This window comes from Takifugu rubripes, chromosome 16 (assembly GCF_901000725.2).
Source record: "Takifugu rubripes chromosome 16, fTakRub1.2, whole genome shotgun sequence".
NCBI lineage: Eukaryota > Metazoa > Chordata > Actinopteri > Tetraodontiformes > Tetraodontidae > Takifugu > Takifugu rubripes.
In genome coordinates, this window is record NC_042300.1 from 395,526 (window position 1) to 411,334 (window position 15,809).

General features: G+C 43.2%; 2 protein-coding genes across 3 annotated transcripts in view; one reads left to right on the forward strand and one right to left on the reverse strand.

Annotated features, from left to right (window-relative positions):
- The first annotated feature begins 169 nt into the window (after positions 1-169).
- Positions 170-6,450, forward strand: mfsd4b (major facilitator superfamily domain containing 4B). Of its 2 annotated transcripts, none has more exons than XM_011618952.2 (4): positions 170-1,102; positions 3,880-4,048; positions 4,212-4,328; positions 4,704-6,450. In XM_011618952.2, exons 1-4 carry the CDS (start codon positions 803-805, stop codon positions 5,954-5,956), a joined length of 1,839 nt encoding a protein of 612 aa, XP_011617254.1. In that variant the 5' UTR covers positions 170-802; the 3' UTR covers positions 5,957-6,450. The 2 variants fall into 2 exon arrangements, with proteins under 2 accessions (XP_011617254.1, XP_003977814.1); XM_003977765.3 differs by having other exon boundaries at positions 172-1,066.
- A 164-nt stretch (positions 6,451-6,614) lies between these two features.
- The window catches only part of rev3l (REV3 like, DNA directed polymerase zeta catalytic subunit), a 48,508-nt gene continuing 39,313 nt past the window's right edge, over positions 6,615-15,809 (reverse strand). The window contains 6 exon segments of the mRNA XM_003977766.3: positions 6,615-7,481; positions 8,397-8,612; positions 9,132-9,378; positions 10,143-10,333; positions 10,585-10,722; positions 15,588-15,702. Coding sequence (XP_003977815.2) covers positions 7,341-7,481; positions 8,397-8,612; positions 9,132-9,378; positions 10,143-10,333; positions 10,585-10,722; positions 15,588-15,702 — 1,048 coding nt within the window. The 3' untranslated portion in view covers positions 6,615-7,340.

The window sequence follows — 15,809 nt, forward strand, 5'->3', positions numbered from 1 at the left end:
AATAGTTTGACTGAATCCTGCTGCTAATTTACGCCCTCTCCCCACTCTGCATCCATTACCGTAATGCATGTAATTGCATTAGAAAGCCCCGTTTAACAGCTTTCAGGGACAGTTTGAATGATTAAAATTGTACGAAGTAGCGAGGAGTTATGGTAATTTGAAATACGCACGCACAGCGGTGTCACTGGTAATCCCCGTGGTTTAAAATAATATTCCAAAATATATTGCTGAAGTAAAGTAAATTTGTGTATAGTTTTGAGAAAGGTCTTTGTAGCGCTTGGGAAAAATTTTGGGGGAAAAGTCTGCTTCCAGTTCTGAAACGGCAACCTTTCACAAACGAGATGTGTGTGATGAACACTACGCCACAGAATGACGTCGTGTCTTATTTAATAGTTACACCTAGACTATATATATATAATATTCTAGAATGTAGTTTATTCATCAGTAACATGTTTCATTTTTTTTTTAAATTGTTTTTAAAAAAAATTCTAATTCTATATTCGTAATAATTAAAATGATCAATAAAACAGCAGCAGGTTCCAGAAGCGACACGTCAGTCCTACGTCACCCGGAAGAGGCCTTGCGCATTTGATTTATCGCGAATGGATGTGTTCTGTCATATGGGTGATTTTGCAGTATGAGTTCTCGTCGTCATTTAGTTTCTCTGAATATATTTCAACAAACCCAACAAGTAAGCTGCAAACCCCCTCACAGGGTTTTAACTGTTGTGTCAGTTACTTCGGATTTCTGACTGCTCGGCAGCATCACGACCAGGAGCCGCCACAGTAACAAGCCTAAAGGCATGTCTTCATCCACCGAAATCAAAAAGAAACATGTTCGTTTCGCCAGTATGGAGGACAACGACGACGACGAGCAGGAAGAAGATACCCTGTTCGACAAGAGAAGGGACGTGAAAGGACTGAAGAGTGCGCTGAAGACGTCCAAGGGGGCGGCCAAATGTAGATGCGAGCAACGAGTAGAGGTGGTCGGGGGATCCAGGGGCGGACCAGGGGCTTGTGGCCGGTGGATGGTCACCTTCACACTCTGCGCATCTTTCCTCAGTCTGGTAAGACCTTCAGTACAAAAGAAGTACCGAGCGAAGGTAAAACAAACAAACAGTTGTTAAATGTCGTGTACTGTGCAGCCAGCCGCTATACGGACCCACAAGAAAATCGCAATAACAACAACAATAATAATTTCCAACACATGCTATGATCTCATTTGCCCCCCCCCAACAATCGTACAATGCTGACCACAGTTTCCTGGTAAACTTTAAGACGACATTTGTACATTTTGTGAGCAATTTGACCTAATTTTTATGGGGTTATTAGAGTTAACCCTAACCATAACCAACACAATAAAAGTGTGACCTGAGATTTACTCAATAGAAAGCACGACACAACTCAACAGATCATCTCCTGTATTCATTATTTTAGCATAATTGCTCATTCTTTTGCATCTGTCCTACAAGAGTATTTTGAATTCCCTGGCTCTCCCCTCGCCAACATCCAATTCAATTTTTGGTTTATTTTCAGTTGAAAAAAAGAGGCAAAAAATACATGAACAAGGTCTAAAAATGTAGCTGGTCATTTACCATAGCATTTTTCTGAGGCGTCTTTGCTAATTCAGAAATCCAAGTCCACCACATGTCTTTTGGATCCCATCCAAACACACCTGTTGAAGGATGTTTTACCATTGTTAGGCAGCTCTATCCTGGACCAGATAAATTGTTCTTTAGTGGTAGGTTATGTACCCCGGTTTTACAAGGTGGCAGTAATTAAGTTGCTTAAAAAACCATCACTGGATGTATTAGCAAATTATAGGCCTATATCCAACCTTCTTTTTATCTCTAAAATTCTTGAAAAGGTGGTGGTGACTCAGTTACTGGAGCACCTGCAGGGGGGGGGGGGTCATATTCTGTAAACATTGTAACCCTTTCATACATCAAGTTAGACTGAATGGCATATCGTTAGGAATAAGACAACATAAATTCTTATATACACACAAGCAAAGATACTGGAGCACCTGCCGAGAAACAGCCTGTTTGAGTTGTTTTAGTCAGGCGTTAGAGCTCATCACAGCACAGAAACAGGACTTATTAAAGTTACTAATGATCTTCTTATAGCTTCAGATCATGGACTGGTTTCTATGCTGGTTCTGCTGGACCTCAGTGATGCTTTTGATACAGTTGATCACAGCATCCTGTTACATGTGATTGGGATTAAAACACTAGACTAGATCGAAGCACTACGTAGGTTTAGATCGTATTTATCAGATAGATACCAGTTTGCTCATGTCCATGGTGTTCCTAGGGTTAGCCATGGAGTTCCACAAGGTTCTGTACTTGGACCAATCCTTTTCATCTTGTACATGCTTCCCTTAGGAAACATTATTCAGCAGCATGGAATACATTTTCATTGTTATGCTGATGACACCCAGATGACACCCACCCTTATTTATCCATGAAAAGAGAGGAGACAGAGCAGTTAGTGAAGCATCAGACCTGTCATAAAGACATAAAGTCTTAGATGTTTTCAAATTTCCTTCTCCTTAGCTCAGGAGAAACTGAGGTCATGGTGTTTGGTCCTGAACCTCTTAGGGATAGATTTGATCACACTCTAGATGGTATCTCCTTAACATCTAGTCTCTCTGTGAGGCATCTTGGAGTAACTTTTGATCAAAATCTGTCATTCAACTCACACATCAAAATAGTCTCAAGAAGTGCCTTTTTGAAAAAAACGTTGTTGTTTTTTTTAAAAAAGCGATCTTTGCGATGTGAACATCACAAAGATCAGGAAACTACTGACGTGGCATGTTGTTGACAAGGTAGTCCAACATTTGTTACTTCCAGGCTGGACTATTGTAATTCTTTATTATCAGGGTGTCCAAACAACTCTTAAACAACTCAAGAAGCCTCCAGGTGATCCAAAATGCCACAGCTAGAGTTCTGACAGGTATTGACAAAAGAGATCACATGACTCCTGTACTGGCGTCTCTTCATTGGCTGCCCATTAAATTTAGAATAATTTTTAAAATTCTTCTTCTGACCTACAAGGTCCTCAGAGGCCTAGCTTCACCCTACCTGTAGGACCTAGTGACACCTTATCATCCCAATAGACCGCTCCGTTCTCAGAATGCTGGTCTACAGAGTCTTTAAAGGTAGCATTTAGCTACCAGGCCCCCCTGCTGTGGAACCAGCTCCCTGTCCAGGTACGGGAGGCTGACTCCATCTCTACTTTTAAGATTAGACTTAAAACCTACCCCTTTGAAAAAGCTTATTATAACCAGTTACTATCCTAGACAGACAGATGATCATACTTAGCTGCTATAGGCCGAGGCTGCCAGGGTCCTCTCCTCTCCTCTCCTCTCCTCTCCTCTCCTCTCCTCTCCTCTCCTCTCCTCTCCTCGCTTCGCCTCGCCTCGCAGATCAGTGATATCATGAACACATTTTCTTGTGTCCCGCTCTCCGTATCCATCAACACGTATCACCAACTTCATTTCTCTGTGCTGACCTCTGACCCCAATGACCCGCTCAGCTCTGACATACTGACAGCTTGTAATTAATTTTATTTGCACAATCTATGCCTAGTGTCTCTTCTAGCTGTCCTCCCCCTTCTCCTCTCTCTCTACTCAGCCAGCCATCAGCAGGAGGCTCCCCCTACATGAGCCTGGTCCTGCCCAGGGTTTTTTCCTGTTAAAGGGGAGTTTTTCCTGCCACTGTTGCTTGATGGGGGTCAGGCCCTGGGACTCTGTAAAGCTCCTAGAGACCATTTTGATTGTAACAGACGCTACATAAAGAAGATTTGATTTGATTTTTCATTTATAAAAAAGACATTTGTGAATAGAAAGATACTTTAAATCTTTGTTCTTTTGTTGTAGGGGATGAGCATATCTGTCCTTGGCCCCACATTTGAGGATCTAGCTGTGAATGTAAAAAAGAACATTAGCAACATTTCCTACATCTTTGTTGGCCGCTCAGTGGGCTATATCTGTGGGTCCCTCATAGGAAGTGCACTCTTTGACTGCATGAATCCTCATCTCCTGCTGGGTACGTTTGGATCAAATTCCTCCAACAGATCACTTGATTTACTCATCATTTTTTTTCATTAAAGCAATTTTCTAAAGTTCTTTTTCTCTGATAAAGAAATGTTTAGGAAGATTTTTGAAGCATTTTGTTTAAAGTGGTCTGCCCCACTTTTCCTGTCTCACAGGGTTTTCTATGCTGGTCACAGCTTTTGGAATGTGTGCAATCCCATTCTGTAGGGAGGCTCTTCTCCTTACTGGGCTTATTTCAAGCACTGGAATATCAATGGGTGTCCTGGACACAGGTAAATCAGTGCTTGGATACACATAATTAAGGGTGCACTCACACTAGGACAGCCATGCCAAAGCTCTGATGTCCAACCTCCCCCGTTCCCCGCTGCCTCACACTAGCAAACCGTGCTGTACCCACAGCACATTATCACCTATGACACCTGACACAGCAAAGCGCCGTCATTGAAAATGTTGTTTATACGTGGTTTCAGAAACATGAACTTGTAGCTCACACTTTACTGCTTTAGATTTTTATTTTGCCTTCAATTTTCAGAACACTCCACCCCCATAAATGTCATTACTAGGTTTTGTATGATAATAATAAAGTTCTAAAATAACTGGACAAAGTGTTGTTCAAGCAGAAACCTGCTATGTCTCCTTTCCTTTAGGCGGTAATGTCCTCATCTTGAACCTATGGGGTGAGCAGGCGAGCCCTCACATGCAGGCTCTGCACTTCAGCTTCGCTGCAGGGGCCTTTATGTCTCCAATTGTGGCTAAGATGATTTTTGGGCCAGATGGAAACAGTAGCATTGGAATCCTAGCAAGCAACTCAACAGCTGTGGTCACCTCAGAGCAAATCAACAAAGCCCCAGATGTTCATGCCATTGTCAGCACCCTCAAGTCCATGTGGGCTTACATTGTGATTGGTTCTTTTATCCTACTCATCTCCTTTCTCTTTTTTATCCTCTACTCCAGTAGCACTGTCACACGGGAAAAGGCCCGCACAGTATCGGGAAAACCCTTTGTGTCCCAACATCACACTGTCCTTGTTGGTTTGCTCTTTTTTTTCTTCTTTGCCTATGTAGGTGCTGAAGTAGCATTTGGCTCTTTTATCTTCACCTTTGCCAAAGACTATGCTTGTATGCCTTTCTCCCAGGCGGCCATGCTCAACTCTTTTTTTTGGGCAATGTTTGCCACCTGCAGGGGTTTGGCCATTTTCTTTGCAGCCTGCATTTACCCAGGCACCATGATCCTTATCAGCTTGGTGGGCTCTACTGTCTCTTCACTTCTCCTCTGCCTCTTCAGCAAAAACAAAATGGTCCTGTGGGCATGCACTGGTCTGTATGGGGCATCCATGGCTACAACTTTCCCCAGCGGTATCTCCTGGTTGGAGCAGTACACAACAGTCAAGGCAAGCACAGCTGGAGTCTTTGTTGTAGGAGCAGCGCTTGGTGAAATGGTGCTGCCAGCTCTTGTAGGACTTCTCTCAGGAACGTTACAGGACCAGCCTGTGCTCATGTACCTATCACTCATCACCGCCACATTCACGTCCATTCTATTTCCAGTGATGTATAAGCTGGCCTCTGCCCCTGGTGAGCAGAGCAGAAAACCTCGCATGAGAGGGCGGCTTGAAGCAGATGATAGTGAATACCGTCAGGCGCTGCTAGACTCTGGAGCCAATGATGAGGAGGAAGACAATGACATAGATCAGTGGAATGATGCAGACTTTGAAGTTATTGAAATGGATGATGCTGCGATTTCGCCCAGCAAGGTTTCATCTGCACCTGAGATCACAGCAGCTTGTACAAGTCAGGGGATAGAATCTGTAGGTGGAACCTCTATCTCAAACCCAGCCTCTTTAATTGGAGATTCCCCGAGACGTAAACTGCTGCTCACCTTGGATCGAGAGAAGAAAGACTAAAAGCTCTTTCATATGTTTATCTCAAGCTCAAAACTACCCAGCAGTCAACTTAAACTTTTGAATTCTACAGACATGATTCTCATTATACACATTTTTCAAAACATACAGTTTATAAAGATGGAGATCATGTGAGATCATTCTCTCATTCTCATGTGAGATCATTTTAAATACTTATAGGCTTATAAGTATTTAAAATATTTTGTTTACTACATTAATAATACATTGAAGTACAATGGTGGAAGGATGGACAATAATATCACTTCTACTGTGCCAAATCAATAAGTGACGGCAGTACTTCTGTCCTCAGTTTTTGGCTTCAGTCATTTGAAGGAGAGGAGTGACACTCATCAACTGTCTTTATTTTTATTTTTTTAAATTATCCCACACTACAGACTGGTCGCTGTCTGAGGATGAGCAGACTACGTCAGTGCCTTTGAGGACACCTAAAGAAAACGGCAAATCACAATTTAATAAAGTATATTTTGCACTTCTGCGTTGAAGACAATGTGCTGATTATTGAGAGAATCTGAAAAGTTATTTTTGATGTATTTTATTTGTAAAGATGTGTTGAATTTTGTGTTTGTATTGTGACTTGTAATTTATTAATTTATGTTTATCAAAAATCTTTATCCTTAATCAAGCATGCGTGATATGTTAGTACCATGACCTTTTTATTACAGCAATCTCAAAATTCCACCCACAGCAATGTCCAATAAAAACAAAACAGATCATTCATTATTAATAGTTTTTTTTTTTTTTTTTTTTTTTTTTACATTTATACAAATTTACATGTTCTGTTATTTGCTGTAAAGATGTCAGAAATCTGGATGTTTGATGTGGTTTTTTTTTGTGTTAATCTTGGCAACAAAATTATTCACAAAAAAAGAACATTATGTCAAGACATTTCTTGACATAAATGATCAAAGTACAAGTATTGCAACAGTCCCAGATTACTTTTGCATTTAAAAACAAATGAAGCGGAGTGCTCACAATGTACATCCAGAATGAAATGACTGACATCAATACAATCAATGTCTAAATCACAAAATGAGATGGAGGTATACAGGAAGTATTTACAAGATGTCAGTCAATATAAAAATTCGAACAAAATCAGTTTGGGGTTTAAATGTATTTACATTTTATTTTGAAATTTAAAAAGGAAGTTTCCAAAAATCTTATTTTAACCTGAAATAGCACATGAATAGAGCTCTATCTGTGACTAAAAAGTTGCCAAAAACGAGCCCACAAGTCGACACAGATACTCAGTTACAATTACATGAAAATGAACAGTTCTATTGAAGCACTCTTAAGACAACAATCAAACACTGGCCGGGGGGGAGGGGGGACATCGAATCTGCTCAGAGCACCTCATTTCAGAGGTCAATCAGAACTGCTCCAGCAGCTGCCGAAGGTAGGGGGCCTTGGAGAGTTGTCTGCTGACTCGAGACAACTTGTACAGAACAGGACAGTCCAGAGACACACAAGGAACCAACCGCTCTGCGCTACCACTGCAGTTCCTACAGATCTGAACACAGAAAACATCATCATATTTCACTCTGAAATAACTGAAAATCTGTTTTTCTAAATGTCTGTGTAGATTCTCAATCATCCAGGTCATTGTATTAGCATGCAAATGGTCCACAGGGGCTATATATTTTCAAGCTCTCTCCCCAGCGATTTCAGAACTGAAGAAGCCTTCTGGATAGAAGGCGAAACGTTTTCAAGAGAAGAAACCCAGTCCAGTTGACAGAGAAAACTACCTTGGAGGTTTTTCTAAAGTTTTGCCTGAACAATGTCGAGGAGCACCTTCTCAACTCAACTCCTATTTTAGGTTATACATTGAGTGATAGTTCCTGGTATCAGGTACTTGTTATAAACTACTCAGTTCCAAGCAAGCAAGACGATTAGAGCAGAAAATGTGACTGTATGCCACTGACTGGTCAAGGAGCCATGGATGGATCACTAGAGAGACTCATTCAAAAGACTCACATGCAATTTGTAATACCCCTGCAACCCCTGGGTTTTATTACACTGGTGACTGAACCAATGCTGACTAGACATAGATCTATACTGTGGTCAAATGACAAGGTGCAAACATGGTCTACGATCTCAGGGGTAGCAGCAACATTAAAGTAAATGTTCAGAAAAGCTTAATAAGTGATTAGGGAATGACGCTCACCCATGGTGAGGTGGGACTCAATTTGATTTCATTAGCTCAAAGAATGCATTGATTTTCCTGTGGAGTTGTTGGAGTTAATAGTGATTTTTCAATATTTGTAATCTTGTAATCAATGTACCGGTAATAATAATATAGTTTTTTCGGCAAACTTATAGTCTGAATAGAACCATTCTACTTCAATAATTAAATAATGTAATATCATCACGGATGAAACATGTCTGAGGCTTTGCTACAGACCACGCCATCTCCTCTCCTTTTCACCTGCAGTATCAGCTCCTGCTGGCTTTCCCACTGTCGCATTTCCTGATGAAGAGTGACAGCCACTCTTTGGGGTTCTGCTCTGCAGTGAGAACAGACACCTAGCTGGGTCAGCTCATCACAGGCAGGGCAGTGCAGTGTTGTGAAGTATTGGGAGATAGTTCCTTTCCTCCTCCCCTCCTCCCAATAAGCCACAGAGGAACACGATACCTTCTGGATCTGTGTGAGCAACAAAAATATGCTCTGACTTCTATGTAAGGTACGGGTGACTCAACTACCAGTATTTGTTATGATTGCTAGAAAAGCATAGATTACGTAAAAAAGTTGTAGCAAAAATTCTTAAATCTTAAAGCAAATTCTGAACTGTGAAAGGGTAAATATATGACCCTATTTCTCTGCTTGCTAATAAATCTGCAGCACATTACTTTGTATAAAAGCTTTAATAAAGGTGAATAAAATAAACAGGTAATGCCTGGACTGTGCAAAAACATGACCGTGTGCCTACGAAAGGTTATCAAGTGAAACATTATTAAACTTGCATTATTTTACTTCAAAGATGGTGCAAACCCTGGGTACTGTGACACTTTACCATGTGTTTATGGTCATTCATCAGCTCCACCAGCAGGTAGCAGACATATTCCGTCAGAGATGACTGATTCATTCTGTCTTTAGTTCTTAAAGGTTTCAAATAATAGGTTGATCATTTTATACATATGGAAAAAGAACTCTACATCTCACCTTTGGCAGCTCTTTGTACCAGCTGAACACGTCTACTCCAATCAACTGGAACATCCGTCCCAGTGGTGGCAGGATCTGCTTGGTGAGGTAGTAAGTAGTGTTGAGGCGGAGGGTGGCGTCCTGTAGTACTTCCACAGGCTGCCTCACCAGCTGAATGAGCGCCACGCCGGGTGTCCCACACACAATAACATAGGGCACCCGCTCACCCACGCGTGGCTCAGAGCGTCGGTCGTGTGCCATCATACGCCTAAGATCAAAAAACATCAATGTAATGCATTTCATACCCTGAAGAAAAACCGAGCTGAGGACCAGCTTTAAGTAGTTTTGTGCTCTTTAAATGTTTTCAGAAATATAATTTGGTTACAGTCGATATCTTTGAATTTTAGAGATAAAAAGGCATTTTAATTTTTTTTTTTTAACATTTATAACATTCCATGAGCCACACTTTAGCTACTGTGAGAATATTATTATATTATAATCGCTTAAATGCATTGGTATGTTTAGCACCTAAGCAGATGGAGGAGGAAAAGAGTGTTTTTCACTTTTCTTGATTTAATACACTTGATAGCATCTAGGGAGTGGATGAAATACCACAAAGTGATAACAAGCTGATGTGAATAAACGGAGGAGGTTTGCAGCAGAACAGCAGAGGGTGTTCTAGAGAGAACTGCGACTCATTCTGCCTTGCAAGGTCACCCGTGTGTCTGTGTCTTTTGTTGATTCATGCAGGGTTTTGCCAAGTTGCTCTGCTTCAACTCTAACACTACATCAGCACAACTGGATAGTCTGTCCACGTGCTGATTGTGTAATACACATTACTATAAAAATAAGGACTTTAAGTCTAGCTGTGTTTATGAATGATGTCTGCATTCATCTGAAATTTTCTCCACTGAAGCATTAATAGTTGTGTTGCCTAGCAACAGTTGGAGGAAGAGTAGCTGCAGCTAAACAATAAGCACTGAGTGTGGGGAAGGAGGGAAGGCTCCCTACACACAAACACACAACACGCACCTGGTTAGCTCCAGAGCTGGTACGCATGCTCCGGGTCGGTATGAACTGCTGCCCCGATACTCTTTTGCAAAGGTCAGGTCCTGCATGCTGGCCCGACCATCCAGAACCTTGATACACTGACGTTGCACATACTGCTTCACCTGGCTAATGTCCCGTGTCTCAAACAGCAGCTTAATGGAACGCTCCAAAATCTGTGGAGAAAGGAATGGCAGATGAAAAAGTGCAAACTATGACAAAATGCAATGACTCAATCGAATATATTTTTCTAGCTTTTCCAGTTTTACTCATCTGTGTAATCACTGTACTCTCCTTGTAGGATTTGTTTTATGCTCGATCAGTTCCGAGGCTGTGCAGCTTTTGTTGTTTGTGTGAATTGTGTTTTGTTTTTGTGTTTGGTGGAGAGCGAGTCAAGACGTGACGGAAGGGATGGTTTGGAAGGTACCTTGGAAACAGCAGGGCAGCTGTCACGACGGACTGTCTCAATTCCTTTGGCATCAAACACAGGCTCCTTCTGGTCAAGGCTCTCATACATGTAGCCTACATAGCGCTTCTTTGTCTGCAGCACGCAGGGCAGATAGACCTGGTGAAAATACACATGCTGTGACCAATTGAGTGTCCAAAATTTCAAAAAATCCCTGCAAAGGCCAGGTCGCCACAGATTTCCATGGTAACAATGACAGCAATTAAAATAATGGCTACTGAGCAAGGCATTTTTAGCCCTTCCCCGAGAAATGCCTGAACAGGCAACCATGATATCTCAGTTTTTCTTCAAAGTTTTACGTAAATCTTCATCAATCATCATCAATATAGTCTGCATTAATTATCTTCACGATGCAATGGCACTGTTGCTTCTCCCATCCTGCCGCTTCAGCATAGCAGTGATTCAGTTGCACAACATTGGAGAATAGGGCTGCATGATTCTGGAAAAAATGTGAATCACAAAAAAAGTTAAAAAGTTTCATATTGTACCGTGTTTATTGGGGCTAAAACTTTGGCTAGGTGATGGCGGTCTTTCTTTCCTGCCTTATACAGCTTCCTCATGCTGTACACTTTACAGTGACATTCAAAGTGATTGTAGAGTTGTGGTGGTGCAATGATATCTTTAGAATGCACCCTGCACACCTCACACTGCTTGTCCTCTTTACGTACGGCTGATGAGAGGGCTTTATTTCTGCACTACTCTGTAGGGACCTCTACAGCAAGGAGCACGTTTGACAGAATAATTTGTCCACATTGGAATAGGAGTGAGTTTGTACCTACACTCTGTTTTCATTCTGTGTTCCATGAATGTTTTTTCTCTCCAAGAAGTCATCATTTATTTGCTGTTGGGTGTTGGCTCTTTGTGGGTTTTTTCCCCACCAATTTCTGTAGATTTACTAGTCCATCCATTTGAGCGCAGAATATATCGGTCCCCTCAGTGTCCAGGCAACATTAAGCTCAGCTGTTGACAACTGACTCACGGACAGCAGTGTTGAGTGCAAAATTAAACTATGGCAAATGTTTAACCCAGTTTTTATTTTTATTATCCACATAGGAAAACATCATGACTTTGTTAATCCTTTCTGTGAGATTTTTTTTTTCCAGTTCCAGTTCTTACAAACACCTTCATGAATTGAGAATATAATTTGGGAACCACTAAAATATATTCTGGCACTACCAAGTGAGTGAGAATTTCTTTGGTGAGCCCTTCAGTGGCCTGAGGGAGAGGAAGCAACTACACCTAGCATGAGTAGCAGTTGAGAAAGACCAAGAGTTATTGCCAGCAATAGTTCTAGGAAAGTTCCCATAAAGTTTCTGTGTAGATTCTCAATCATCCAGGTCTTCACCTCAGGCTTCAAAGGGTCAGGACGACAAAGCCCTTTGTCAGAGCCTGTCCCTCCACTATGCCCGCTTTGACACCTCGTCAGCCATGCCCAACACCTCCCCTCCCCCCAGTGCCACTGCCCCCATGGACCTTACTCCATCAAAGGCAGTCCCCTCCTCCTCCCCCCCTCCACTCACCATCAGTCCCCCCCCCCATCACTTACCACCAGTTCCCCCCTCCTCCCCCCCTTCATTCACCATCAGTGAGCAGGATGTGCGCAGGCAGTTCGCCAGGCTGAACCTGCGCAAGGCCCCTGGCCCGGACGGCGTGTCTCCCTCCACCCTGAGGCACTGCGCAGAGGAGCTGACTCCTGTCTTCACAGACATCTTCAACTCCTCCCTGGAGTCGTGCCAGGTGCCAGCCTGCCTCAAAACCTCAACCATCGTCCCTGTCCCCAAGAAGCCACGGATCACTGGGCTTAACGACTACAGACCTGTGGCGCTCACCTCTGTAGTCATGAAGTCCTTAGAGCGCCTGATCCTGCCACACCTCAAGTCCATCACCACCCCCCTCCTGGATCCACTGCAGTTCGCCTACAGAGCCAACAGATCTGTGGACGACGCGGTCAACCTGGCCCTTCACTCCATCCTGCAGCATCTGGACTCCCCGGGAACCTACGCGAGGATCCTGTTCGTGGACTTCAGCTCTGCGTTCAACACCATCCGCCCCGCTCTGCTACAGGACAAGCTGTCCCAGCTTAGTGTGCCTGACTCCCTCTGCAGGTGGATCACCCACTTCCTGACGGATCGGAGGCAGTACGTGCGGCTGGGGAAGACTGTCTCCGACTCCGTCACCATCAGCACCGGATCACCCCAGGGCTGTGTACTTTCCCCCCTCCTCTTCTCCCTGTACACAAACTGCTGCACCTCAAGCCACCAGTCTGTCAAACTGATCAAGTTTGCGGATGACACCACCCTCATCGGTCTCATCTCCAATGGAGACGAGACTGCCTACAGGAGGGAGGTGGCTCGTCTGGTGTCCTGGTGCGGACACAACAACCTGCAGCTGAACGCTCAGAAGACAGTGGAGATGATTGTGGACTTCAGGAAAGTTACAGCCCCTTTGCCCCCCCTTGCCCTTATGGACTCCCCCGTCACCATCACGGACTCCTTCCGCTTCCTGGGCACCACCATCACCCGGGACCTTAAGTGGGAGCCAACCATCAGCTCCCTCATCAAGAAGGCCCAGCAAAGGATGTTCTTCCTACGGAAGCTGAGGAAGCTCAATCTGCCTCCCAGGATGTTGGCGCAGTTTTATACGGCCATCATCGAGTCCATCCTCACCTCCTCCATCACCGTGTGGTTTGCTGGTGCCACTGTCAGGGACAGACTGAGGCTGCAGCGTGTCGTGCGCGCTGCCGAGAAGGTGATCGGCTGCAGGCTCCCATCCATCCAGGACCTGTATATCTCCAGGACCCGGAGGTGTGCAGGTCGGATCACGGCCGACCCTTCCCACCCTGGTCACGGACTGTTTTCCCCCCTCCCCTCAGGCAGGAGACTACGGTCCATTCGGACCAGAACCTCCCGCTACACTAACAGCTTCTTCCCCTCTGCCATCAGGCTGCTGAACACCAAGTGACTTATCACTTAAGCACCATGTACAGCAGCCAGTCGGACTCATAAACAATACACTACTCCTCATGGACCTGCACTATTTCTCACCACTCACTATTTATGTAAATACTGTATATAAGTCTTATTTTATTTTATTTATCTTATTCTAGTGTGGTGTTGATGTCTAATGTTATGTTGAATGTCGCAGCGGCACACCACGACAAATTCCTAGTTTGTGTAATACTGTGTATTACATGAACAATGGCAATAAACCTTCTTCTGATTCTGATTCTGATTCGTTATCCAAGGTAGTTTCCTCTGTCAACTGGACTGTGTTTCTTCTCTTTGAAGACGTTTCGCCTTCTATCCAGAAGGCTTCTTCAGTTTTGAACTTGCTGGGGACCGAGCTTGAAAATATATCCCCTGTGGACCATTTGCCAATGGCTATATTTTCAAGCTCGGTCCCCAGCGAGTTCAGAACTGAAGAAGCCTTCTGGATAGAAGGCGAAACGTCTTCAAAGAGAAGAAACACAGTCCAGTTGACAGAGAAAACTACCTTGGATTCCCATAAAGTGCGTTTCCCAGGGCCAAACAGCTGCGGTCTGTTGTAATTTTCCAGGGTGTTATCGGCACTTGACATATTTGCCAGCACTGGGCATAATTCCTCACATCAAGACTCATATTTGCAGTCTCTTGGAAGTTTTTGTACACCCCAAGATGACTTGCTAGGGGATGGTCATTGAGGGGGTGAAGCAAGCAATCAGGAAGAGTTTTATGAGGAAACTGCTAAATCCTTAGTCCTCCAAGATGTTGATTCTCCTGGTAGAATTGGTATGTTGTTCTCTGGAGGTACGTAGGGATTCATACAACTTCAGAATCTCTGCATAAGCCTGCTGAGCAGTCTAGACGTCCTCGTTTGATTTAAAAAGAATTTCAACACTCTTGTTCTATGGCTGAATAGTTTCTTTCTGGTGGGCTCAGAGTCCAGCTGGCAAAAGCAACCACATTTTCACTGCCCAGCCCTGTTGTTTGAGCCAAGAGGGCCCCTGATCCAACATCACTAGCATCAATATACACACCCACACCCCTTTAACTGGGACCACATGACAAACAAATTTGAGATATTCTTTTCTTTCAAGTGGATGGGCAGGCCTGCTCCTACAGCATGCCTAGGACCACTTGCAGATCATAGTGATGTTCTTCAAATGAGGATAATATCATCCAAAACACCATACAGATTTTACCTTGGAGGTCTGTCACAACCAGATCTATTAGTCTCTGGAATACAGCAGGTCCTAAAAGGGATCACTTCAAACTGGAACAGCCCAAATGGACATATGAAAGCAGTTTTTCCTTCTGTCACCCATTGGTAACCACTGATTAAATCAATGATGGTAAAACAGAAGATCCAACCAGGGATTCCAAAATCTCAGTTGGAATAAACTGTCTCATGACAGTTGATTCCAATACAAAATAGTGAATTTGGGTTTTTATTTCTGGAAATTAATGACTGAATCAGCGTATGGAAAGTTGAAAGGAGTGATGGTTCAATCTGCTAACATTTCCTCAAGATGATGTGAGACAAGATCATTTTTCTCTACAGACATCTTTATTATCTTCCAATTTGCATTTTTTTCTGGACTAGATTGCCACATCCAGTCTACTCAGTGTATTAGAGTTCAAAATAGACACTTCTGGAGATATCAAAGCGGAATCCCATAAGGAAAACAAAGTCAAGCCCAAGGACAACGGGTAGAGCCAAACATGGATCAGGATAGATGGCACAGAAAAATAGACAGTTTGTTGCTGAATTTTTAACTATAAATTCACCCAAGCTTAGAGGAAAACTCATTTACAAAGGCCAAGTCGGCCCAGATAGTTATTACCGAGCTTTTGAGTCATTTTCAGCTCGACACACACATGCACGCAAGTACAAACACAAGATCTGATGGTCCATATTTTTTCTTCATAATCATATCTGAACCAGTATATTAGTTATATGTGTACATAAGCTATGTGTGTGTTTACCTTCTCAAACTTGAGCTTAACTGGTTTTGGGTTGGTTGCTGTTACAGCCTCAGCAATCTCCAGCCCAATCTTAAATGCTTGTTCTTTGGTGGCACCTTTCAGCAGAACAAACATGCTGCAGGACATGGAGATAATGTTGACACCTTATCAACATATAAAACATGCACATATCATACCCCCAATTGACAAACACTTTTCAAGAGTTAATATAGGCTCATGCTA

Coding starts and splice junctions, on each gene's coding strand:
- mfsd4b (XM_011618952.2), top strand. CDS start 803: ATGTCTTCATCCACCGAAATCAAAAAGAAACATGTTCGTTTCGCCAGT. Junction 1,103..3,879: donor AAAAGAAGTACCGAGCGAAG/GTAAAACAAACA, acceptor CTTTTGTTGTAG/GGGATGAGCATATCTGTCCT. Junction 4,049..4,211: donor GAATCCTCATCTCCTGCTGG/GTACGTTTGGAT, acceptor CCTGTCTCACAG/GGTTTTCTATGCTGGTCACA.